Source organism: Lepidochelys olivacea, assembly GCF_965140295.1.
Source record: "Lepidochelys olivacea isolate rLepOli2 genome assembly, chromosome: 10".
Taxonomy (NCBI): Eukaryota; Metazoa; Chordata; order Testudines; family Cheloniidae; genus Lepidochelys; species Lepidochelys olivacea.
In genome coordinates this window covers 72,623,409-72,650,911 of record NC_140420.1, presented here as the reverse complement: position 1 = coordinate 72,650,911, position 27,503 = coordinate 72,623,409, and the positions used below count along the sequence as shown (strand labels likewise).

General features: G+C 43.3%; 1 protein-coding gene across 3 annotated transcripts in view; it reads right to left on the bottom strand.

The window, feature by feature from the left end:
- Positions 1-275: 275 nt before the first annotated feature.
- Positions 276-27,503, bottom strand: part of SV2B (synaptic vesicle glycoprotein 2B) — a 113,096-nt gene continuing 85,868 nt past the window's right edge. For all 3 annotated transcript variants that reach the window (XM_084640606.1, XM_084640604.1, XM_084640605.1), the window contains exons 5-13: positions 24,849-24,982; positions 23,814-23,903; positions 21,143-21,253; positions 20,189-20,277; positions 18,751-18,915; positions 12,016-12,149; positions 10,607-10,807; positions 8,121-8,280; positions 276-6,036 (exon numbers count right to left, since the gene is read on the bottom strand). In XM_084640606.1, coding sequence (XP_084496732.1) covers positions 5,853-6,036; positions 8,121-8,280; positions 10,607-10,807; positions 12,016-12,149; positions 18,751-18,915; positions 20,189-20,277; positions 21,143-21,253; positions 23,814-23,903; positions 24,849-24,982 — 1,268 coding nt within the window. In that variant the 3' untranslated portion in view covers positions 276-5,852. The remainder of the gene's footprint in view (positions 6,037-8,120; positions 8,281-10,606; positions 10,808-12,015; positions 12,150-18,750; positions 18,916-20,188; positions 20,278-21,142; positions 21,254-23,813; positions 23,904-24,848; positions 24,983-27,503) is intronic.

Here is a 27,503-nt window from a genome sequence, read left to right as displayed (position 1 = left end):
GAAGTCTTTTCTTACAATAAGACACAATTTTGCTGTGTCTGGAGGTCATTGTTTTTCTTGGGTGCCCTCTCCATCGGTTGCTTTCAAGACACGAGGTTTTCTGTACAGTACGTTAGAAAATATCAGACCTGACAAAACAGTGGTAGGAATGAGACTTAATCAAGTTGGCAGGGAGGATACAGGTATCCTACATACACTGAAGACCCTTATTTTTGAGGTGAACGGTCAGCAGCTACAGCCCTAGTAGAAGAAGGTGAGCTATACATTGAAGCATGGACACGGCAAGAATTTGTTTTATTTCTTCCAGATTTTAATGTGACAGAACAAAAACAAAGTCCATTGCTATGACTCCATTTTCCAGTGACAGTCAGACATGGATCAAACCAACATTTTTTAAAAAATAAAGAAAAGAAACCAAGGAAATGGAATTGGCCATTTCACACATACAGAGTCAGCTGAGAGAACATCTACACGAAACATTCCATTAAATGTACCACACTGGATATTTATTTACAGTGAAACATACAATGCATACAAGTTTAGAGAGCTCTAGAATAACATACAGCAAAGAAGTTATGGGGGTTTGGTTTGGTTTCGTTTGTCTCACTCTTCCTGGTTTGTTTCCCCCCTAAAAGCAGCCTTTGCTGATACAGTGGTGAGCATGTAAGAGAGAGATTTGCCAGTACACATGGAGCATGGGGTTCTGTTACACATTGGCCTGAACACCCCGTGTGTGTGTCTTCTGGAAAGTAAATTCCATTACTAAAAATCTGAGCACTTGTCCCCAAATAGAATCCCATGATCAGATCTGGCTCCATCCTATCTCTGTAATGGATCCCCAGATCTGATCACTACCAACTTAGAAGAAGTTTGGATCTAGCTCCAGATTTTGGATCTGTGGCTCATGTTTCAGTAATAATATTATGACAGGTTCATATATTGCCTTTTTAAAGTCTCAGAGAGCGGTCCTGAATTACAGCTGACAGTATACAGAGAGAGAGGTCACCTCGCCCTCTGCCAAACTGTGGCCACCACTGGGGTTGAATGAGGCAGTTCTAAGCAAGAGGAAGCTCTGCACAGCTAAGGTAAAGAAAGGGATGGAGAGTATTCTATTCAATTAAAGCAACAGGGAACTTAGGGAGGCAGTATGTAATTCTCCATATTAGAATGGGGCCAGGATGCTCAGACTAGCATCCTCCAGTAAGTGCCATGGCATCTTTATTCTAATAAGATGAAGAACAGCACAAATAGTAATCCTTTGCACTTCTCTGGTACCTCCCACCTGAGGATCTCAGCATGCTTACAAACACTAATGGATCAAGACTCAGGATGCCCCTGTGTTGCCAGTGAGTCTCATCAACTCCACTCTACAGTTAGGAAAAGTCAGCACAGAGGGCCAGATTGTACCCCCTAGAGTCATCCATAGAAGGGATTCTCTACATGCTTCGCTTCTCCTGGCCAGGTGGTAGGGCATGTGTCTCACCCATTATGCCCTGGACTGTGTGAATGGAGAGAGCCAGATGGGCCTTTGGCTGATCCTTGGAGATCCATGGAGTTTGAGGCAGAACCCCCTCTTCATTATGTATTCCTATTGCCTGTGGTAAGGCTAGATGTTCATACTGGCCCTTTTGGCCTTAAAGTCTATGAAATCTAACTGCTTTGGGGAGCGAATACTCAGTGAAAAGGAAGCTCACTAAGAGGGCTTCCTATAGCCAGGAACCAGTCCCCGCTGTGGATGGTCCAGTGTATCCAGGACATTCTAAGACTAGAGATGACCTTTAACTGTAGCAAATACCAGAAATAGGCAGGTAAAATATTGGTCTTGTCTGAGAAATTACATATGGAAAAGATTTAACAGTAGAGATGGGCCCAGTCCACACAATTTGGATCCAAATCAGAACTTTCCCAACATACAGGGCTGTTGGGATCCACGGTTTTGATTCTGAAAAGGAGTTGGCAGCAGCTCAAAATTCAGATCTGTTTCCAAACATTCCCAAAGTTCAGCATACACGCAGATCCAGCATTTTGGTTTGGCCCCAAGTCTAATTAAAAACTACAAGGCAGTAAGGTGAGGATAAAATCACTGGATGGTTGGGTGCAGCTTTACAGGGAGATAATTGGGCTGCAGGTGAACAAAAAACAGGATGTGCTGAGGGTGTATTTAGGGATTTGACAGATCTCTGTAATAAGAACAAACAAGGCTTTATTTCCCCATGCTACAGTCTTTGTTATATCCCTAGCATTGTATCATCCCTTCTCAGACTATTGTGATATTAGTGATCAGATGCAGTGTGTGTCTAAGCTTTCACGTTAGAATTGGGCTGGTGAACTCCTCATCCAAAGTTCACAGACAAGAACTGTACCATCCATCAAGATACAAGGGCAGCATCCTGTGCACCTCTGAGTGATTGATTCATAGTCATTAGAGAGGCAACAGGCATTTTATATCATCTAGCTGATGTCCCTGGCTAGTGTAAGCCTGATACCCACTGTCTACTGCTTAGTATTTTGTCCCCACAAACCTATGGAATCCAAACTTCCATCATGCAGACTCTGGGGAAGATTAATCCCCGGAAGAAGAAAGGCTTCTAAAGTTTCAGTGACCATCTCCTACTTCCCCATTTCCAATAACTGAAGCTCTCAGTTTCCACCTCCTCAGGAGGGAATTGATGGGTTTTTCAATATAAACACTGTGGCTACAGTCATTGTACAAAGTCAGTGCAGAACACAATTGGGTCAGGTTAGTACTTTTGAATGTCCCAGCACTACATACTTACCTGACTAACAATGCCTAGTAAAATAAATAGAGATGAACTCGACATCACAGAGTGATGCAATACAATCACCCAGAACATGAAACATTCTCCCTAAGTACACCGAGACAAATGGAGTGAGTCGCCCTATAGTGGTTTAATCACAAGGAAGTCTGTGATCTCTTCAGTGCTGAAGTACATGTCTACCTCCAGCAGTGGGCAAGGATGGGATGTTTTTTAGGGAACGCTGCTTTCTCGGACACAATCTTCAGCAGCAGAGAAGGGGTTAAGGAGGTGCCCGTGTACTGCTGCCATATTTAAAAGGACATAGCAGCATTAGCTTCAGTCTTTCCGAGGGAACGGGTGCTGCGCATGAAGAAAGCTGGATCTAGCCCTTTCGAAGCCTAGTAGAGAAGGGTTCAAAGCTATCTGTAAGCTGAAGACACGAGGCATAAGAAGCCTAGAATTATTACAGCAGCTCATGATTTTATCACTTTCATAAACCTCAACCTAAATCGGAAAAATCCATAGCCAGTTGTAACCTGGGAGTTTCACAATTATATACTGCAATTTCCTTGCTTGAGCTGACCACAGAACAGTGAAACCCAATGGAGATTTAGTGTCAGGGCCAAGAAGTCACAGAAACATTTGCTTCCCATGATTTACATATATCTGTATACTTCTACTGTAGAAAATATACTCCTTACAGTGGTGCCATGAATGAATCCCGCAGCTATCAGGGGACAATATTAATGTGAGTTACTGCTTATATATAACTGCCTCTGTGCAGCAGAGGAGTTAGACTTTAAAGTCTTTAACCCCAGGTATAGGGGATTCAGAGTGGCCATTTTCCTATTCTTAAAGGCAGGGGACCCAGTGGGGAGATCAATATGGCTTTTGGAGGTCATGAAAGAGGAGAGGGAGGACGTGGACAAGGCAGTTCAACTCAGTGGGTGGATGGGGAAAAAGGCAAAACAAAGAGCAAGTGATCCCCATAACTCCAAAATCCAGTCAGCATGTGAGTTTCTAGTGATCTGTTAGCCAAATTAGTGATCATCCCTAGTAGTTTCTGTATAGTAAGATGCATTATGTTATGGTAACTGTGGTATTATAACTCATTTCACTGCTGCCTTGTTGGTAAAGGGGAAATCCTTGTGGATTTTGTCAATTTTCAGCTTGGATTCAAATGTGAACCAGTGATTTTTAAAAGCACAAATGGGAACCTTGATTTTCCTTTGCACTGTGCCACTTCTCCATCAAACTTGACAGTGGCAATAGTACCAAACAGCTTTTTATGTCACAAACTGTCATAAGTGACACAAATTTCCCATGACTCATCTGGTCCCATTAGATGCCAGCCCGCCTCTGTGCCTGCTAATGGTCTGATTAGCATTATCTGTATTGTTATGAGCAGCAGAAGATTTATTTTTTTGCCTTTCATTCTTGCTTCCAAAATATATATATATCCAAAAATGCAACTGAACGTGTACAGTAGAACCTCAGAGTTACGAACATCTGGGGAACGGGCATTGAACACGTTATGTTGTCCTTTCAAACATTTACAACTGAACGTTGACTTAATACAGCTTTGAAACTTTACTATGCAGAAGAAAAATGCTGCTTTTAACCACCTTAATTTAAATGAAACGTGCCCTTACCATGTCAAATCTTTTTTTTAAACTTTCCCTTTTTTTTTTTTTTTAGTAGTTTACATTTAACAACAGAACAGTACTGTACTGTAGTGGCATTTTTTTATCTCTGCTTCCTGAGGGCGTACTTCCGGTTCCAAATGAGGTGTATGGTTGACCAGTCAGTTTGTAACTCTGGTGTTCATAACTCTGAGGTTCTACTGTATCACTTTGTGTCTAGTTGTGTGGCAAAGCCAAAGTCATATCATGAGGAATCATAGGAATTCCAAGAATGATCTTTACAGAATTTAAAACTTCATTATCCCACTTAACAGACAATTAAATGTACTGTACAATGAAAGTTTGCTAAGTGCATTCTCTAGACATCAGGTTAAAAAGCTATAAATAATTGTGCTTACAGTGCTTCAATAAGACCCAAATCTATAGGAAACTCACACATCATTTTCCTTAACTAATATGGCTAAAATGCTGGTAAATTCTAGTAGTTACCATCCTCTAGACTTTAAACAAAAATTGTCCCCTATTTACACCGCATAATATATACACATTTGGTTTGCAGAATCCCCAACATCATGCCAATTTCTCTTAAACAGAACTAGGCAGAAAAAAAATCCTATTATACAAATATCCTAAAATCAACACCATTAAAGAACTGTTAACTAGACAAGAATAACGTCTCTTCCTAGGGATTGCTCTGGATGTCTTGGGTTAGTGGGACTGGTTTTTAGTTTTGTTTTAGTTTTAGATTCTTCTTGGTGAGAACAATATAGAGATTTAAAATTAGAAATTGAAATAGGATATATTTTTATTTTTAAAAAATCTAGGCTCAAGAACATGACTAGTGATTCTGGGTGCCCAACTAGAGATAATATAAAGGGGTCTGATTTTCAGAAAGCACTGAGCACTTACCCTCTAAAAATCAGGCCCCTGAAAGGTGTCTCAAATTGGGCCCCCCAAAATCAAGATATTCCATATTACTAGTCATTTTTGGAAATCTTGACCCCCAAAGCTAGACCTAACCTCAGCAGAGTTGGTTTGTTAACTATCTTCCAGTTCTTTTGCAAGCCAAGACAGCTTGTAAATGCAGATGTTTTCTTGCAACTCATCTAGGGCATATAAGGGTTTGAATCTGTTCTCCCCCTTGATTCCTGCACACACAATGCTGCTGTTAATATTTGTGTCAGTTATGCCCATGCATGCATGGGAAGGACAGATCCTCAGTCTCTCCCCAGTGTGGGTTGGATCTAAAGCAAATGAGCAAAGTGCTGCAGTGTGTATGTACCCTGGTTGCAAAGAGCCAATCATGGATGGGAAATGGTCTTAAATTAGGGGTTGTTTTCCCCCCTCCCCATATCTGAGGTATCCGCAGAAAAGGATAAATGGACATTTTGATTTTTCTAGACATGGCTCTTTTTTGTAGCTCTTCTTCATTTCCCTGCTGCCCAACTTCTCACATCAGGACCTGTTCTCGAGTCTCTGGTAGCCTCAGGGCTAGCAGTCCTCCTGCAACCAGCGCAGAGGAGGCCAGAAGGATGGGAACCACTTTGGTTATCCCGACAAAGGAGGCAAAGATAGAGTTCCCCAGGATGGCACCAACCTTGCAGAGACCATTGAGGATGCCAAAGGCTGTTGATCTGCAGGAGAGGAAGAGCAGAAAGTGGTGATTAGGAGTCAGACAGGGACTGCGGGTTATTTGGTTGGTTCCACCATTGGTAAAGGAGAGTTGTGTCATTGCACGACTCCTCTAATACTAGCAGCTCCTATTCTAATTATAGGATGATGCAGCAGGTACTGCTGTCATCCAGTGTGGTAATGGTTACGCTCTTAATGAAGATTGGTTTGAGCGATGGAAGTTAATGGAACCTCATGCATCAGAGCACATGCTGTTCGCCAGCAATTGTCAACAAAGAATTTCCCCATCCCCACAAGTGCAGACTTGAACATTTACTCAGGTGCATGTCATGGAGCGTCCAACTTCCTTTGAAAAATCAGATACTGACCACTGCTGGCATGAGGATGGCAGGCTGAGTAGACCAACAGTCTGATCTGATATGCAGAGTCTATGCTCCCAGCAAGTAACTGGAGCCAGACTGAATGAATGCCCCTGAGCTTTTTTGCGGGGGAAAGGCAGGGTATATTTGGGAGCCTTTATTTATTTCCACACCACCATCTCTTGGAGTTCACACAATGCTTAATTTGTGCCTCAGCTGAGCCCCAGCACCACTAGGCTTGGCAGTTCAGAGCCCCGGCATCTCTGGGCTTGGCAGTTCAGAGCCCCGGCACCTCTGGACCTGGCAGTTCAGAGCCCCGGCACCTCTGGGCTTGGCAGTTCAGAGCCCCGGCACCTCTGGGCTTGGCAGTTCAGAGCCCCGGCACCTCTGGGCTTGGCAGTTCAGAGCCCCGGCACCTCTGGGCTTGGCAGTTCAGAGCCCCGGCACCTCTGGGCTTGGCAGTTCAGAGCCCCAGCACCTCTGGGCCTGGCAGTTCAGAGCCCCTGCACCTCTGGGCTTGGCAGTTCAGAGCCCCGGCACCTCTGGGCTTGCTGCAATACTTATGAAAGTAAAAAAGTTACTTGAGCCCTGGCACCTCTTTCATTACAAATAAACCACCAAGTTCACGTCATGGATAAATGTTTGGTTGTGGACATAAAGCGATGAGCACAGCTTACTCTAGAGCTTATCAAAGCCACTCCAAGTGCTGGTTAGAGTGAGTAACTTCTGGAGAGTCAGAGTGCTCCCACACACCCTGATTCACCCAGCAGCTGAGCCCACTGCTGTCACAGTGCAGTCCCAGTACTTCCCTCACAGCCGTCATCAATAGACTGAAAAGGGCAGAAGAGACTTGTCACTATCCTGATGTAGACAGGCTCTTCTCTCAAAAACTCACTCCTGAAACCTGAATACGGTGCCTCATCTCCCAAATCCACATCTTTATGGGAAGCTAAAATAATCAGGAGTGGTACACTGTGACAAGAAACTGGAGGACACATTTCCAAAGGGGCTTCAACCTGTCCTCTAATCACATGCATGCAATTGACAGAGTCTTCATATACAAGTTCTGTCTGTGCGTAATTTACACTTGCCTGTGCAAATACATGTACGCAAGTTATATTACATGTACAATAAGGCTAGTGAATAGAGCTGGGCACAGTTTTTTGGAAAACAGTTTATTTGATAGAAAATGCAGTTTTGGTCAACTGGAAAAGATTTGTGAATTTGACACAGATCATTTTGGCCATTCACAAAACAGCCAGAGGAAGAGGAGGTAGGGTTGCTACTACCACTCCCCTGATCTGCATCTCCACATCACCTTGAACCCAGTGGGTAGGGCACTTACCAGAGATGTAGGAGACCCACTTTCAAATCCTACCCACCTACCCTGGAACAGACCCCAAATGGGCTTTTCTTTGATTCACTCACAGTGCTGAAAATCTTTAGATTCATTTAGACCCAAACTGTTTAGGGGTTTTCTGATTCTTTTTTTTTTTCCAGAACGGCCACCAAACCAACAAATCAGTTATTTGCCCACTTCTACTTCTGAATACCTGTGCTGATCAAAGGTAGCCACAGAAGTAGTAGGACCTCTGAGATTTTAAAAAACAACAAACCCTTCCATCGCATACATTTTAACTCAATAACGGGTTCTTAAGATGTGAGAGTGGCTGTGCCTGAAGTCAGAGAATAGAAATCAAAGAGAAGAATATTCTGAGCATAGTTACCTTTTACTGGTGGGATAGAGCTCCACAGTGATCACATCCAGGGCATTCCAGGCAGCAATGCTGGTCCCACAGAACAGACACTGCAAGCCAATCATCGCAGACTCACTATTGCCAAAGAACAGAAAGAAGCAGCACACTGCAGAAATCAGCATCGAGCCACCTGCCAGGGAAGTAAGGAGAGAAAGCTTGGCATCATTCTCTTGGCATCTCTGGGCAGCCAAATCCACCATTAATAAGAAGTGTCTTCAGATGATGGATTTTCTCCCTAGAGATGAGTGATCTCCACAAGACTCAGCTCAGCACCCAAATGATGCTGTCTAGCTCTTTGGGGCCAGGAAACAGGCTGGAAATCTGGTACTAGGCTGATGTCACCAATAGTCTCACCCTGCAGATATCACACACATGGGTTCTTTCGTGTGGTATTGCAGAGTTCCAGCTGGACCCAGGATGAGCAGAGGCAAGTCAACATGAACACTGATGAATGGGAAGAGTTGTCTGAAGGTTGTTGAAGCTGAAAAATGGTTTGAGTTTTGGGTGAGGAGTTAGGGCAGTTTATATGGCATTCAAATCACCTGGCTCATCAGTAATCTCAGGATTAATTTGCAGTCAATGGTATAAAGCACTTGGGGTCTCCCTTAATTATAAAGATGTTATTTAACTGCCTGGCACATTTTCATAGGGGCTCTAATTTTATGCACAAGCCCAAGGGAGAAAGTGAGAACATTCATCGTTCATTAGCCTCAATGATATAGTGGCTACACTGTTAATATCTGCAAGAGCTAGCTGGGAATTTTCCCTTAAGATGATTTTCCAGTGTTTCTATTTCCTGTCAGGAAAACCAAAACCAAGTATTTTGTTTTGGGTCAGTTTGACTGAATCAAAATATTTTGGATTGTTGAACTGACACTAAATGTTTCATTTTAGGTCAGTTCAACATAAAACTAAATTACCTTGTTGTGGCACATTGCCTCATGGGAATCGTAGTTTGGGTCCCCTTTCTTTCCTATGGGCTGAGCCTGGCCAGACTACATCTCCCAAAATGCAACACAGTCATTCCTCTGACTAAGTGACATGGTGCATCATGAGAGTCACATAACTTCGGGTATATCATAAGAGATGTAGGTCAGGGAGCATAGCCCATGGGGGATAATAGGGGCTTCAGGCAACCTAAACTAAAGCTCCCATGAAGCAATGTACCACTACAGGGAAATGCAGTTTCATGTTGAACTGATTGGAAATGAAGTATTTTGGATCAGTTCAACAAACCAAAATGAAATATTTCAGCTTGGGCATATTAAAATGTTTTGTTTTGATAAAAAATGCCAAAACAAAATGTGAGGTTTTTTTTCAAATTCAAATTTTTTTCAGAACTTTTCATTCTGTGAAAAGTTTCAGCAGTTCAACCTTTTGTCCCAATTTGGGATGAAAAGAGATGCTGAACAATCAGAATTTCCTGCAGTAAGGAAATTCTGATTTTTATTTAGCTCTAACATTTGTCAGCTATCCCAATTTTTTCACAGGACACTTTTGGTTTGGTTGGGTGTGTCCCATGTCCATTACAAGAGCTCTCAATTTACTTTGATGTTGATACAGCTTGGTGCTGCCATCCCACCATGTGATTAAGCTATATTGGCACTAGATGACATTACCTGGCCACTTTGTGAAACAACATCAGAAAATCCCTGTGTATGCATCACAGTCTAATAAAATGAGAATTTAGTCCCACAAGACAAGAAGGTGACACCTTTATCAGTATGTAGCATAATCAGTAATCCAGTCCATGGATGCTTGATCCAGTCCAGGATTTAGGTACAGTCTGAGTTTACTCAGTTTGGGAGCTTGAGGTCCTGAGAGAGAATTATAGGGTCCTCTCTGTGTCCAAAAGCCATAGTAAAGAATCTCTTTCTATATCAATTACAAATAAGCGTTGTCTCGCCTCTACCACAAAGGATGATACAGGCATCTGCATTAGCATCACTATCAACACAACCGTGCCTAGAGATCCCAACTAAGACCAGGGCCCCATATGCTAGGTACTGGGCAAACCCAGAGTGAGAGACAACCCTTGCCATGAAGAGCTGCCAGTATAAATAAACAGAATACAAAAAGGGTGGGAGTGGAGATGCACAGAGAGGGGGAGTGACTTGTGCATGTTATTACAGTGGGTCAGTTGCAGAGCGATACATTTCTATGGCCTGTGTAAGACAGGAGGTCCGACTAGATGATCACAATGGTCCCTTCTGGCCTTGGAATCTATGAAATAGGACCCAGGTGCCCTAAGTGCTCATCTAGTGCCCTACTCACTGAACCATTGACTCCTCTGCTTTATTTGGTATTGGAGTGACTCATTGCCCACTTAGCCGGACCATTTTTCATTTGTGCGCACAGAAACAGACACCTGTGTATTCACAGTATGCCTTTATCATGCCCAAGGTCATCCACGCACCCAGCTGTTGACATGTCAGTTGACCATCATCTTCACTCACCAATCATCTTTATCCTTCCTATTTTGTCCATGAGCAGTGCTGAGATGATGTTGCCAGGCAACACGGACAAACTACCCAGGAAACTGACAAGATAAATTAGGAAGTCGTTTTCCTGCTCGAAGTCCAGGTGACATCCCTCCTTCTGGTCCAGGAAGGTGCAGTTTATAAACCTGCACTCAATGAATTTGTGTTCATAAAGATCTGAGAAGGCAAGAGACAAAGACTGGACCCTCAACGTAGCAGCAACAGCAGCTGGGAATAAAGGTACATTCTCAGAGCTCAGTTTAGATGCAGGTACATCAGAGTGGAAAGGTGTTCCCTGCCTGAGTGGAGGTAGCTGGAGGCATTATGCCTGAGTAGCCAGAAGCAGGCATAATATGTGAAAGGCCACTGTATGCAACACATGTAGAACAGATATAAGCCTGTACACCTCTTTGCATTAGCTGATATGCAGGGAACGGGGTTGTGCACAGACACCCAAACTGCCTCATAAAGCTTCCTCTGGGTTCTTCAGTGCTGTCAGCAGGTCTATCATCTCCCTACCCTTCAGTGCTTGGGGAGTGCTGGCTACAGCATTATGCCTGCCCTTTGCACTAGAGGGAAGAGGAGCACCTTTTTAATGCACCCATGCTGGAGCAGACATAATTTGGCCCTAATTGCTTGGCATTTCAACCAGTGATGAGCAATAACCCAGGAGCTAGTGCTATCGTCTGCCATTTCCATCATCCAGTGGTTTGTTTTCAGTTAAAGGGGAAGTGAAAAGCTCTTTTTAAATTAATAAGTGAATCAATTAAATTAGTTAAGCTGCTTGAGATCCCAAATCAGAAGCTAGATATGGGCTGAAAAATGACTATCTTCAGCCAAAATTGTTTAATCAGTTCCCCTATTACTTTAACTTGCCAAGGTCTGAATTCATTTTTTCTGGGTTTCTGCTTATGGTGTCATTCAACAGTCAATGACACCATAAGCAGTGCAATCAAGGAAGGCTGGGAATTCAGCTGTCTGATCTGCTCTAAGCCCTCATCAAGTGCTACCTGAAACTAAAGATGAGATGGAAGCTACAGATGGAAGCAGTCTTAACCTCTGGCAAAATCCTGATCTCAATGTAAATTTTGTGACTCAGACACATATGTGCATGGAATGATAAGCTCGGGTCTTGAAAAATGGGAAAATCCTACTTCATCTTACATTTTAAGGCAACTGTAGTATATACACCTGGTTCTACAGAAGTTCACCATAGTCACAGAGCTAACACCACAACTGGTCTCTTGTTTGACTTCCCCCTTCTTATTCCCTGATCACTGTCACAGCCCAACACACGCACTTCTATAGCACCACTACAAACCATTCACCACAAATCAGACATGCTCATTGTTCCACAGACTAGACCAAGCCAGGAATCCCTTTACCAGTGTTATAGAAGACAGTAGATATAATGGTGCAGTTTTTGAAGAAGGTCTCGATGGCTGTCACATCTTCAAAATAGCATTCCTCAAACAGCACGTCCTCAAATGTCACATATTTGAATTTCATCTTAGTAAATCTGCAGAGCAGGAAAAGAAGCCACCCCAAGTAACAGTGAGTAAGCACAAAGCACTCAGTGACCCTTCAAATAACTTCCTAACGTGCAAATGCTGTGGTCACACAGAGTGACAATGGTGGTTTATGGGATTGTTCCTGAGGAAAAGTGTTCTGTGAATGCAAGAAAGGGGTTGTTTTAGTAGAAATATGTCATCTAGAATTCCCTGCACCTGCTTCACTCCTCAGAGTCCTCACATCAAACCAATCCACCCTTTCAGCCAAGGAGGACTGGATACAGCTCCTATCAATACTGCTGCTGGATCAGCTGGAGAAGGTATCACTCAGCAGCAATGCATAGCACTCTCTCTGTCCCTGGGCAGAGCCTCTTGTCCCTGTTCTTCCTCCCATCCCCTTGCCAAGGGTAAATAAAAAATATCCTTTATCAGAGGCCATTGGATCTATTGGGCTAAGCATGAGGTCTCAGAGGCACAAACACCTAATCTCCAGTCCCATTTCTGCCACTGTTTCTCTCTGTGGCCTTGGATAACATCTCTGTGCCTTATTTTCCCCATCTGTACAATATGATGGAGGGAATCACCAGATGGCACTGTTACACGTTGTTTCCAAAGTTCTTTTCCTTATCGTGCGAGCACTATTCATTTCTGGAAGAAATGCAGCATTGTTATTAGTGTTGTGATGTAGTTTCTTTCTGCGGGGCTGTTGCAAACAGCAATCAGGTTTTCTTCTTGCCTTAATTTCTCAACTAGAGTCAATTCTTCAAGCAGAATTGCTTCCTGGGAATGAGGCATTGGTCCTGGGCTGAGATTTTTGGAAGAAGGGATTCACCTGCATGTTGTTTGCGACTGCCTCTGTTCAAGGACTACTGTGTGTAGTTTAAATAAAACAATTTAAACTAAGAATATACTCAGGCTCCGCATCGCTGATTTCTCCTGTCATGGGAAGCCAACCTGCAAGGCCCTGACATCTGCTACCCACTTCTTAGATGGGTGACACTATTCTTACTTACCTACAGTATCTCAAAGGGGTATTGTGAAAATTTATTCGCTAATATGTGGGGAGTGCTTAGAAGATGTAAAAGAGTATGTATGTGTAAGCGCAAGTGTTATCATCCAAACTAATGAGACCAGGGCAGGCACCAGATAAAAAGCTTTGAATAAAGATCCAGCACTTTAGTTTAATTGAGCATCTGCTAGTTTGATGTTTTTACTCCACTACATTAATGCTACATGCTTCTCAACAGAGGCCTCAAAAAGACATTATTAATGCTCAAACATTACATGAAGACTAATCAAGCTCTATGTTCCATAAGGAAGGTCTCAGAGGTTACAGCGAAACTGAGGCTGATTTGCATTTGCTCAGTAATAGTCTGTGAGGCATTTACTCTCCAAGGCCTGTAAAGAGCCCTCTCCCGGCAGTTTGATTTCTGAACAGTCATCTTTCAAGGAGTTATAAAGCAGTTGCGTGGCGTCCAGTGGGGTTTTAACTCACAGCCAAGGGCTGACGGGAAAATGGAGACATAAGTCATATCAGGATGTGATACAGGTAGTGCTGAAACACAGTCTGAGCAGCTTCTGAGTGAGTTACTGCACTAGGAAAGAACCAAACAGGGACTGGGCTAACCCTTAATCACATGGCTGACGGCTCTTTTCACCCCAAAGAGATGAATGTCTGGTCACATCCCCACCCAGAGCTCAATCCTACAAGGTGCCAAGTGTCCTTCATGCTCCCTAAAGTCAGGAGGAGCTGAGGACATTCAGCACCTCAGCTGAATAATCAGCCCTTTGCACAATCAAGCTCCCAGTCCCTTCACCAAGACACTGTCCCAGTCCTGCCATCCAGTGTGTGGCTGCTCCCTAGTGGGGAGATAATAGTTCTGAAGCTACTCCCAAGTGCTACCAAGGAATACCTAACTATCTTAACTGTGGCTGAAACTTGCCAGGTTACAGCAGAAGGGAAATGAAGCTTATTTCCTTTCACAAATGCTGAAGAGCATCAGCCTGTCCAGATGCAAAGCAGGACCAGGAAGGCAAAAGAACATGCAGGGAGGGCTGAAAGGGAAGAACATTTAATACCTGTACTCGCATGCGCACACGCACCCGCACACATCATTGAAATTGCCATAATATCCCCTCTCTCTCTCTCTTTCTCTCTCTCTCTCTCTCACACACACATCCTTGGGCCATATCCTATATTCTAATTTTGCATTATGAGAATTCAGATACAAAAAACTGTGCCCTCATAGTAGTTTACAAACAAAAAAGATTGTGGGATGGGGGGTATTTGGGGTGTAGTCTATTTACTTTCTATGGCCAGATCCAAAAGACACTCTATTGTATTGTAGTCTAAAGGAATTCTTTGTGCTACCAAACAGCCTTGGATCTGCCCAGGGTTTTGTCGTAAGTTCCCATCGGCCAGACCGATAACCATTTTGATTCCGTCATCAGAGGAGTGAAGTTCTGGAACAGACTTCCAAAAGGAGTAGTGGGGGGAAAGAAATCTAACTGGCTTCAAGACTGAGCTTGATAAGTTTGTGGAGGGGTTGGTATGGTGAGACTGCCTACAATGGCAGGTAGCTGATCTGCGACTGCTGGTGGCAAATCTCTCCAATGGCAGAACACTAGATGGGGAGGGCTCTGAGTTATTACAGATAATTCTTTCCAAAGCGTCTGGCTGTTGGGTCTTGCCCACATGCTCAGGTCTAACTGGTTGTCATATTTGAGGTCAAGAAGGAATTTTCCTCCAGGTCAGATTGGCAAAGATCATGGCCGGGTGGGGCGGGGGGGGGCATCTTCTTCTGCAGCATTGGGCATGGGTCACTTGCAGCTTTAAACTAGAGTAAATGGTGGATTCTCTGTAACTTGAAGTCTTTAAATCATGATTTTAGGACTTCAGTAATTCAGCCAGAGGTTAGGGGTCTTTTACAGGAGTGGGTAGGTGAGGTTCTGTGGCTTGCAATGTGAAAGAGGTCAGACTAGATGATTATGATGGTCCCTTCTGGTCTTAAAGTCTATGAGTCTATCAACTGGTCCTTCTGTAGCATTTTTCATCTGAAACATGTTACAGACATCCATTAACAAAGCTTCACAACAGCATCACAGCAGCATCAGTCAACATTATCTCCAATTTAAATAGAGGGTAGCTGGAGGAGTTGGAAGGCAAAAGGGAATGAAGTGATTTATCCAAGGTCATGTAGTTACTAAGTTGCAGAGAGAGGAGTCCTGGCTGGATGCCCTGCACTTTAACCACTGAACACACTTCCTGTTAGGTTGGATTCTGGGGAGGGAAGAGGAGAATTTGCATCCTATTGCAGTAGTGGTCTCACCCAGGATGATTGGGCATAAACAAAGAAGCAACCATAAAAAGGCCACACTGATATCAAGTTCCATTAGAAACATATGGAAGTAACCCAAAACAATGTTTGACAAATGGAAACAGACAATAGCGATAGGGAATGCCATGTAGTTTTCAACTACTAGGAATAAAACAAAATGTGATTGTAGGATGGTAACTCTGGGTCCATAATGTATTCCTCCCAGGACACACATGTGCAGCTGAGATTTTAGAGAGTCTAAGTCTGTTTGGAAGTATGTGAGTAATTTATGTTGTAACACCTAGAAGGCGATGGGGTGAATTTCCATTTAGACGTGTGGACATGGTCCCTGTAACAGAGTGCTGAGGGCTAGCACTTGAGTCAGCACCCTGGTCACTGTTTGTACTAATTAGGTTCCACTAGAAAAGGCCTAATTGGACAGAGGTGTACCTGATTACCAGGCCAGATTGGAGCTAGTAAATCAATGAACCAATTAGGCATTAACAGGGAAAGCTGTACAAAAGGGCACAGGAAGGAGGGTTTGGGGGAGGAAGAGAAAATGGGAGAGAGAAACAAACCAACCAGAAAGCTACAAGAGCCCAACAAAGGAAGTCCTCGGAAGTAGGGTCACCTTAATTCCCCACCCTTTGGAGAAGGAGTTAGAAAGTTGAGATACAGCATGTAAAGGTGTAGAGACATTGTTATGTACGGCGGAGGGATTAAAACACCGAAAATTAACTATACAGTGGCATTTACAAACAAGAAGGTCTTAGAGCAGCCTGTGGAAAAGACAGGGGTATGGCACACTGCCCCGTCACAGCCCCTCCCTCCATGATTTTCATTGTTTATGTTGCGGTAGTGCCCAATACATTCTCCATGCTGTACAGATGCAGAAGAAGACACAGTCCCTGCCCCAAAGAGCTTTCAGCCCAGAAAGACCAAAAAGAAAAACTAGACCCAGGGTAGGGAAAAGAGATACCACATACAAACTGATCACAGTGATGACAAATACATGTCTTGACAGTTACATAGGGTCAGAGCCTCAGCTAGTGTAAATCAGCATAGCTCCGTTGACTTTAAAGTGTTAACTAAGGATCTGGCCAATATATTTTGTTTTGAGTTGGCAAGGGTGGGTGTGGGAGAAGTTTGTGAGTCAGATACAAAGGCAATGGCAAAACTCATATTGACTGGGATTGTGCGGAATAGTGGCCATGGTAAATAATGGTTTTAAGGGAGCACAGAAGTGTTGGCTTTCAGGAAGCAAAAGTGGAAAGTATATTTAAAAAGAAAACAAATCTTTCTTGCCCAGGACCACTAGATGTCAGTGTGTCCTAAGGAAAGAGAAGAAAGCCACCTCTGGATCCAAAGAGGCCCAGGAAAGCAATGCCTGCTCTGATTCCACATGCACTGGTCCCAGATGAAGAAGGTCCCATCACAAGGACATGTGAGCCTGTTAGAAGACGAATTCTGGGAAAGGAATTCCTCAAACACACTTCTTTAGGACTGGAGATGCGGATAAATGGGTTAGGGTGTAGAGAGAGCAGAGTAGAAAGACCACATGATCTGTAGAAAGCTGCCCTTGATGCTCCATAGGTTTGCACGTGGTGTTTCCCACAGAATGAGGGTTATGCCTAGCTGGGTGAATAATGCAAAAAGATGGTTCCTACAAATATCCTTTCCACTATTAATTTACATAATGTTGCATTGGCTGTGTCCATGGCTTTACTAGGGGCTTGGGGTTTACCTTTCTCAAATATCCAGCTGACTAAGTTCAACTGGCAAAACATATATGCTGAAAACAGATGTCACGGTCACAGGCATAAGGATTCATAGAAAATGAGTTTCAAATCCACACGCATGTGTTTTCAGACCAGAAGTGCTTATACACTCCCTTGTTGCTGCCAGCCTGATGGTAGAGAATTGAGATAGGATCATGGGCCCACCTCTTCCTCATCCCTTGCCATACCCTATGTGGCACCGTTTCTCCCCAGGAGTGTTTCCAAGGGATCAGACCACATGCACCACAGACACGAATACTAGAAGAATGGCAATTACAGGTGGCGTAAGTAGGACCTGACACAATCTAGCTGAGGTATTTCTATGGCCCTCAAGGGCACCTCACAACCTTTTAATTGATTTATTTTCACATCATCCCAAGAGCTATTGCTAGTGCTATTGCTCCCATTGTACAGACAGGGAACTGAGACTAAGAGAGATTAAGTGACTCACTCCAGGTTATACGGGAAGTCTGTGGCAGATCAGGGAATTTAACTTGGGTCTCACAGGTCACAGGATAGAACGTAACCACTGGACTATCATTCCTCTCTGCCTGACCCTAAATGTTCATTTAGTCTGGCCCCAGCCACAAGAGCAATTAGATTTCCTAGGAAGTTGGCAGCATGACATGAAAGGGACTGTATGACACACCTGATGCTGAGGGCCCTATTTATACGGTACCACTAAATGCTAGACTGCCTTGCTATGGAATGGCAACTTAATAGCCAAGATTTCAGGATTTCAAACAACGGCCAAGGTATGTAGTTTTGAGTAGACATGCATGTCTAATTTCTGCATGCAGTTATTGTAACTGCATGCTTAAATCAGGTACCTGTGTGTACAAACAGTAAACATGCTTAACTGGCAACTTACCCAGGTAATTACCCAATTTGCACATGCAGTTGCAGCATTTGCTTGTCTAATTAGTTTGAAAAACTGGCTGTATTCTAAAACTTCAGAGAGTCATGAACTGGTGATCACCAACATGCCCAGACTAGTAATGATCTAGAACAGGGATTGGCAACCTTTGGAACCGCGGCCCATCAGGGAAAGCACCTGGCAGGCCGGGCTGTTTTGTTTACCTGCAGTGTCTGCAGGTTCGGCCGATTGCGGTTCCCACTGGCTGCAGTTCACCGCTCCAGGCCAATGGGGGCTGCGGGAAGAGCAGCCAGCACATCCCTCGGCCCGCACTGCTTCCCGCAGCCCCCATTGGCTGGGGACGGTGAACAGCGGCCAGTGGGAGCTGCAATCGGCTGAACCTGCAGACGCTGCAGGTAAACAAACTGGCCCAGCCCGCCAGCAGCTTTCCCTGACGGGTCACATGCCAAAGGTTACCGATCCCTGATCTAGAATGTCCAATCCACTGCTACCTCTTACTAGTATGAGGTAAAGCCTGGGGAACATTCAAATGCTTGAAAATTTCAGCTCTTTCTCTAGAAATGATATGTGCCAAGTTTTATTGAACCATATGCCCTCACCCCCCAGATATAAAGGAAATCAGGTCACATTCACTTACTTATCATTGACAAATGCCCCATTCCTATGGATCTGGTTTTCCACTGTGAAGTTGAAGGTGAAGTGATCTATATGTTCCCGCTCGAAGATTTTCAGTCGGGATTCATACTCCTCATTCTGGAGATATCGGATCATGTCAGGGAACCAGACAGTAAGGCCATAGTAACTGCAGCAAGGAGAGGAAAGGGGCATGTTCAGGATAAAGTTTACACATATTTTGGACAATATCTGACTTGTAAGCAGCTCTAATTTTTGGTTCTCTGTCAATGCTTTTAGGTAAATTTAGTGCTTGGGGAAAGTGTCAGACTGACAGACTGGAGAGCAAAGTCTTCCATTTATCCACACCACAGGAATGTCATGGGCAATGGCAAAACCTGCCTTGGAGTGACAAGCAGGTAGTTCAGTCTCTAGGGAATTCTCAGCCCTTATTGAATTATCAGTTGAGGTTCCCAATGAAGAAGGCACCATTGGTGCCAACAAGAGATGGGTAAATACAGTAAAAATATTCTATATATATTGAATTCCAATTTTGTTAACAAATTCACTTTTTCGTGTCTGTGGTTCTTTTGCGTTCACCTTCTGGAACAAGTGCAATCAAGTTGCATTAGGATGGCTCCTTGTGGAAAGCAAAGATTAACTACACATTCCCTAATTCTCCATAAAAGAGAATTGTAAATTCACTTCCCAGGAGCATTAACACCAGAAACCCGACCATAAGTTACATTCAGCTGCACAAGGATCAGAAACTACACCATGTGCTGTATGTGACTAATCACAATTAAACAGCATAGTACATGCCACCGAGCTTAGGAAAATCATTTAACATTTTTCTAATACTTTTGAATCATGGTTGTATTCAGGAAAGCCATGATCCATTCATAGATGTTCTATGAACAGAAAAGGACAAACCATTTTTTGTTATAAACTATTTGTTCATCTTTATCACCAGATCAGGGGGTGGTGTCCCCAGTGTGGACACTTATTTGTTCTTAAGTGGACTGAAATCCACCCTCTTAGTTGACACAGACCAATGAACAGCCAGCCAGCTGGTAGGAATTACTTTTCGACACTACTAATACAGACAGGATTCAGACAAGGGACCTAGAAGTGAAAGACTCCATATAAGACTACTGAACCATGCAATACCAACATTTGCCCAAGGCCTGGTTTGTTCAAGGTATATTAAACTCTCTGTTATGGGCAGTTAAATCACTGAGTAAAACATAGATACTTAGTAGACCATGGCCTAGTTTTTCACTGGCTCTGTCTCTTTAAAATAGGATCAAGGGGACAAAATTTGATTTTTGTAGCAATTTATTTATATGCACAGTTAATCCCACAAAACCTGAGAGCACATTTCATAGTAGATGGACCCTGACTGCAACAATTAAGCCCTCAGATGGCTACTGTTTCTTGAGAAAGTTAGAGGAGGGACTTACCTAAAGGCCATTGAAAACCAAACCACAGCCAGAATCAGTGTATTCATCCTGTACTGGGCTGTCAAGCAATACAACAGGTTGTCCCAGACCTACAGATCCACAGGAAGGTTTCAGTCACAGAGAAATCCTAGCAGAGATCTTGAAAGATTCATTTCTGACCAGATAATGAATTTAATATTAACAGTGAAGAGGGCTCATTTGGGGAAGATGGATGATCTGCTTTGATCCAGTGTTTGTTCCAAACTGTGTTCACAGGGATAGATTCATGAGATACATATGAGGACCTGAAGGGACAATGTTCATGAAGCCTTGCTCCAGTATCCTTCAGTATAAGCATATCTGTAATGAGCTGGCTAATGTGTACATGTAACACTGCCCTCCACTAAATGGATCTGGAGCTACTAAATTTAGTGTCTTATGGAACCTAGACTGCTAACAGCTAAGGGAGATTCTTCTTTACTTCAAGTGGAAGGAGCTTGTGCTTCTGGAGCCTAAGAATCTAGGTTTAACCCCACAGCTGCTATTAAGTTCTGGGCTGTCGTGGTGGGCAGCAGAATGGCAGGTGTGAAATCCGTAGCTGGCCAAAATGTTTATATTATAATGCTGGAGACTCAGCCTTAGCAAGCAGCAACATTAAGCAGATAGAATTTTAATTCATTCACTGGGGATGGTATTCTCTGTTTGTGCAAATAGAAGGGAAATCAGATACTTGTATGCTCTGATCTGACCCATATTAGCTTAACTGATATGCTGTGTATGGCTAATCAGTTCAGGAACTCGTTGGTGGCTTGGGTTAAGAAGAGACAGGGTGAAGATCGGGGTTAGGGGAGTATAGCAAATGCTACCAGAGCCCAGGCCCATTTATCCTACACAGTAACCCGAGGGATGTTGTGAATATGAATCAGAATCTCAACACATTGAAAGCTCTTGTGGGATGGTCCTCATGCTCCATACCTGTTTGAACGTGGTCGTGAATCTGACCAACCAGCGCTGGTACCATGTCCCTGTTGAGCTCTGGATTTCAATAAACTCATCTATTTGCTTTGGAGTTTTGATGTGGGCGACCTGAAAAGCACAAACCAAAGTTTCAGCAATTGACCCTAGATGGATTCAACCATTTCTCTGTTTTCTGCACAATTCCTTCTCTGCCTCCTGCAAAGCAATCTTCTCTGATGTTTGCCAAAGCATTTTCCCCTGCTATCTTTTCTTGATGTGTTGCCATTGGATACTGAGTTTTTCTCATGGGCTAAAAGTCTCTCTCTGTCTCCCTCTGTGACACATTTCAAATGTTTCACATCAACCTCAAATCTTCACTTATTAGATTGATAATAAAATGTAATTCTAACACCCAACACGTTAAGCTAACACACTTATGCTATGTAATCTTGATGTCTTTAAGAATCCGCCAGGTAATTAGAGCTGACAATTACTGCCAAAAAATTTCAGTGAATAGTTAATACAGTTTTAAAGAAACTTGCTTCAACTACTTTCATGTTCTCTTTTCTCAAATGCAACTGGCGAAAGCATTCTCTAACAGCAAATTTTAAGTGCCAGTGGAAGAACATTTGTGGAAAGTCAATTCTGAGTGCATAAATGTGTATGTTTGCATCAGAAAATTCATCCAATCAGAGAATAAAAACATACCATATGAATAATTTGTCCAGTCAAAATAGCCTGAATTTTGAATATTGAATACTTGTAAGTAAGTGCTCGTGAATGGGTTATAACCTAGGAATCAGTAACAGAAAGTATTTGGTGAATAATTTCGAGTAAAGAACATATTCAAGAAAATCACAGTCTGTTCACATGCAGAAAAAGAGGTGAAATTCACTGAATAATTCATTCAGTATGAATGATTCACCCAACTCGATAAGACAGTGTCTATGTTCTCCTGACTGGAACTGTTTAAATGTCAGATCTGGGAATTGACCCAGTAACAGCTGGTGCATGACTGACTGGCTCCTGCTGGCCAATTAGCAAAATACAACTTCACGTGGAAAGTACAAGGCAAGGAGAGCTCATTGTCTGTCTGTGCCAAGAGGTTTCAGTAAGTCTTGATTCAACAGCCAAACTCCAGATATGAAGTACAATATTTCAGACCATTATGACACATAGCAAATAGGACATCGTTAGCTGGAATAATAAGTGTTCATGAGTGCAGTATAGATTGACGGACTGAGTCCTAACAGGAGCAGATGCCTTTAGGATCATCAGATGCAGGAGCAAGGTACACGTGGATTTGACACAGGAGTGACAGACAAAACATGGTTTTAATCCAGGAGCAGCATTGGCTCAGAGGGCCCTAAATCCTCGAGGATGGTCAGTCTCACATTATAACATGAATGTGCCCGGTTTATCCTGGTGCAAGTCGGAGAGAAGCTGGTGTGGACTGAGGCTGCCACTGTATATTAAAGGTGAGAGGTGGGGACAGCTCCTTAATAAGGGGCATGCACAGAGGGGAGAGCATCTGAAACATGCAGTATCCAGTTGGCCACAGCTTATAGATCTGCAGCATAACTGATCTGACCATCCCAGTTTTACAGGAGCAGATAACTTTCTTTCTTTCTTTCTTTCTTTCTTTCTTTCTTTCTTTCTTTCTTTCTTTCTTTCTTTCTTTCTTTCTTTCTTTCTTTCTTTCTTTCTTTCTTTCTCTCTCTCTCTCTCTCTCTCTCTTTTCACAGCAGTCCAATAGCTTGTGCCCTGGAAATAGCTCAGGCTCATTAAGCCCATTTTCTGACCCTGGAGTCTTAGCACACTTGGAGGTACAGTAAATTAATCTCTTGTATTATTGATGGGCTCATTCATTATGGATACTGTTCCTCCATAACTCCTCTTACCAGTTAATCGGGCTTTTTGCACCAAAAAGCTGAATTCTGCAGCCAAATTTTTCTTCCCTCCCTTCTTCCTTTAAGGGTATGTGCCTTCTCATACATAACAACCTATTTCAAGGAGCATTCCCTAGCTGGTGCACTCACTGTTTACAATGCACTCACTGTGATTAACAATTAACCCCACCACACGCCTTCTCTAAGCTCACTGAATTAGACTTTGCCCATTTCAAATTTTTCACCCGAGCATTGGCCCAGTGAGTAGTAATCATTCACCTCCCTTTCCTTCAGAGAGATTAAAGGTTGGCTACCAGGCAGATGGGGTTCAGGAAGCTCATTAGGAGGTACATGGAGCTTAATCAGAGTTTGATTAGAAGCTGGAATGGAGAAAGGAGTCGTCCGGATTTCCCACATGAGTAATATCCCTCTCGTTTACTTTGCTCCTAGAACAGAGCAATTAGCTGTCTGAGTATAACTGGAAAGCCGCTGGGCTATCCACTGTGCTTTATTCCCATGCATATACAACTCCCACCAACTTTCCTGGGACTGATCACCACAAAACAAGGCTGGTATATGACCTGAAGTGTGCAGTCCTTATCTTCTCCCATTCTCCCTCCTGGCTGCTGGAGATCACATAGTGTGTGAGAAGCCGGAAACCACAGGGGGGAGAATAAGGCAGCTCTGAAGCCTACTAAAGCAGATTCCAAACCAACCCCTGGCCTATGAAGACTCTCACGTGCCAGTGACCCCTTTACCACAGTATAACGAACTGCTTTCCCGAAGGAAACCACACTCACCGTGAACACCCTCTCCGGCTCCCCCTTAGCCCGCATGTTGGTATCATGAACTTGCTTGAGAATCATCCAGGCTTCATCATGTTTACCTATCTGGAAACACCAAGGGAAGAACATCTCAAGTGAGCCATTAAATACTGTGGTCTACAGCCATGTGGTTTTAAAAATGACACGGGGAACCAGCTCTGGAGGCCCGGGTGTAACGGAGCCGTATCGTGCCGCGTCATGTGTTGAGGGGGGAGAAGCAGAGGGCAGAAGGCTGAACCATCAAGGTTTATATTTGCTGACTGTGCAGTAGTTTTGTAGTAGAAGAAGGAAACCACTCTGTAATTATTATTTGGGAGGCAGGAGTTAGGCAAAGTGTTGCCTCCAGGCTAAACAGAGGGTGTGTCAGGAGACATGGTTCTCTTCCCAGCTCTGCTAGTGACTTGCTGTGTAACCTTGGGCAAGTCTATGTACCTCAGTTGTTCCATCTATAAAATGGGAATAAATAATGCTTACCTACATCATGGTGGGGTCTGAGGTTTAATCCGTGTATGTCAGCTGTTTTGAGAGCCTCAGGTAAAAGGTGCTATGTACAGTAAGTGCAAGGTGATAACAATAAATAATTATATGCTGTCCCTTCAGCTGTGTGAGTACTGCACTTCCCCTGCTGGGTCTGAGATCCAACCCACCATGTATTTTATCATGCTCCTGTTTCTTGCGCTTCACTCCTCTTCCTGCCCAGCTCTACTATTTACATTCCCAAAGCGTACGTGCTTGTGTTTTAATCAGGTACGCAAACCCTTTGATGGGTTTATGAATCCCAGGTGTTTGCATTTTGCTTGTTGTGCGATACAGATGTCAACCTTAAAAGGTGATACGATGAAAGTACGTGATTAGCACCTTAATACAGAGAGTCTCTAAGTTTTAAATGAAACTGGGTGTGTGGCCAGGGGGCTGGGGAGAGGGCAGTGACGAGACAGCCAGAAACACGTGAGGACCAGATCTCCTTTGTTAATTGATATTGGAGTACAGTTTTCAGATGAGTCATCTTACCTCTAGCAAAAAACGTGGACTTTCCGGCATGAATTTAAGTGCCACCAGTGAAGAGATACAGGGAAGAGCACAGACGATTACAAATACCCTCCAGCTGTGGAAGTGGTACCTGGTTCCCATGCTGAAACCCCAGCCTACGACCAACAAAAGCCAGAGTGAAAATTCTGTCCATCTAGTCAGATTTCTCTCTCAGATACCAACTGAACCCTACGGGCTCTGTGCAAGGTAGTGATAGGCTGACAAAGTCCCATCTGATGAAAGATTTATTATGCCTGGTAATGAATTCCTCTGTGGATTCCGTCAGACAGTCAGATGGATAACACTCCATGGGTTTGTGCTCAGCACAGACAATGGAATCGGTTATTATTAAGTTCCTGCCTTTTTAAAATCTTCCTTTACCTTTAAGTTTAGAAATCAGTCTGGAAGTGAGCTATGCAATAAAACTAAGGATACTGTGCATCCATGGAGCAAGAACCTAGCAAGGGTGACATGGGATCCACTGGTATATTTTATTACATTTCTGTGGCCTCCTTACATAACATTACAGAGAATTTCTAATACGTAGCCCTTTTCTGATTTCCAGAGCACTTACGAGACAGCCTGACAACATATCTGTAAGGGAAGCATTAGTTCCCATTTTACAGAGGAAGCAGGGGCAGGCAAGCAAAATGATTTCCCCCAAACATACAAAATCAGTGTCCGAGCTGGGGTTCAAATTCAGGAGATCCTTGCTTCTAGTGCTGCATTTAGGCCACACCTCACTATGGGCTCTCTCTCATGCTCTGCCCAGGCCACATAGTCAGCAAACAAGGGGCACGGAGGAGTCTGAAAGCAGTACAGACACTTTAAAACTCAAAGGGCAGCTTGACCAAAGCAGGTTTGGGGGGGGGGTGTGTAATCAAACTTTAATCAAAGGCACACAGAAAACATCATGAACCAAAATTCTTTCTTTCTCGGTTTGCCTTCCCACAGTCAGATCTCAGGGAGGATGTTTATTTCAAATGTTTCTTTATAATCTACTCTCTGTCATAATATTGAAATAAACTCGTTGCAGCTTTTGCAGCAATGATAACTGTATCAACCACAATGCTACACACGTTCAATTGAGTTCCAAAACAATATGGAACAAAGGGATACTGGAAAGGAAAAAAACATACAGCACGGGGCTCAGATGCTCCAACATGTGATATGGACAATGCTGACCAATCTGCAAAATTTAAATATTACCCTTTAAAGGCTTGGGTTTTAAAACCCTGTTTGCAAATAATGCATGTGCTTTAGCCTGACACCATTGCACTCTAGTTTACATGTCTGTTCCAACAGCCTGTTTCTGGCCAAAACGTGAAGTTTTCTAAATACAGAGGGCAGTTTTAGCTTGTATGATGGGTGGGTGAGTGGGTGGGTGGATAGATAGATAGATAGATAGATAGATAGATAGATAGATAGATAGATAGATATTATAGTCCCTCTTCATGATCTTTTTGGACTGTCCTACTTTTCTCAATCAGGATTTTGCAAACAGCTGGCAATACTGGATACTAGGGGAATTAATCTTTCTCAATAGATACTGACAGTCTGATGTTTTCCTAGGTGATGCAAATGAATTACCAGGAAAACCATGTGACATGCAGGTTTTTGTTCCTCATAGTGGTAATGTACATTTCAGAGTCCTTTCTCTCTACCATATTCAACACCATGGAAAAATCAGTGGAAATCAGATGTGATCCCAGCAAATATATGTTTTAGGGAGACATATTCACACACAAAAATTACCCCAAATACACTGGTATCTGGCTAAGGCATGGTGGGATGTACTGACTGTGATAATGTGCTACTTAGCCCCCCAGCCCTGATATTAGTGTTCAGCAGAGTTACAATTTATTGATAATTGCTTAGCTCAGCTCTGCAGTCAACATGGACATGAGCCATGAAGTTATCTGAGTCAAACTATCCCCAAATTCAGGAATGTGTGGATTTGTGATGCTGGGTTTGACCACTCATAGAGAGAGACCAGCATTTATAATCTGCAGTACCAAAGGTGTGATGTATTAGAGGCTTTTATCACAAAGGAGCCATCACCCATCATCCTGCCTAAGTATCAATCATTCAATTAATTTCTCTCTATCATCGGTATGTATAGGGCCCCAATCACAATAGCATCTACAATGCTACAGCTAGACAATTCTTCCTGTACTGCTGGGGATGTCCTGACTTGCAGGATGAATTCCACTGATTATCTTTGAGTTCCTGTAAAAAGGCAGGTGGGATTTGAAAGTTCCAGGATGGCAGGGGTGAGTTTGGTTGCAGTTGGTACAAGCATGTCGGATTCTGGTTTTACACATCACAGAAGCTGCAGGGCTAACTTACAACTATCATGTTAAGAATCGATAGCCCACCCGAGATGGTGTATGTGTTGTTTATGAGTAAGGGCTAGTCTATACGAACAGTTAGTGCGCAGCAAGCTGGGGTGTAATTTGACAACGTACTAGCCTGCCAACCACTAACTGGCCCTGTGCATGCTGCGGCCATGCACTAAGCTTTCCGTAGTGCACTTTAAGCTACTCCAATCTGAAACGGGAGTAGGTCGAAGTGCATGATGGAATTTTTAGTGCCCAGTGGCAGAGTCCACGCAGACAGTTAGTTTGCAGCAGGCTG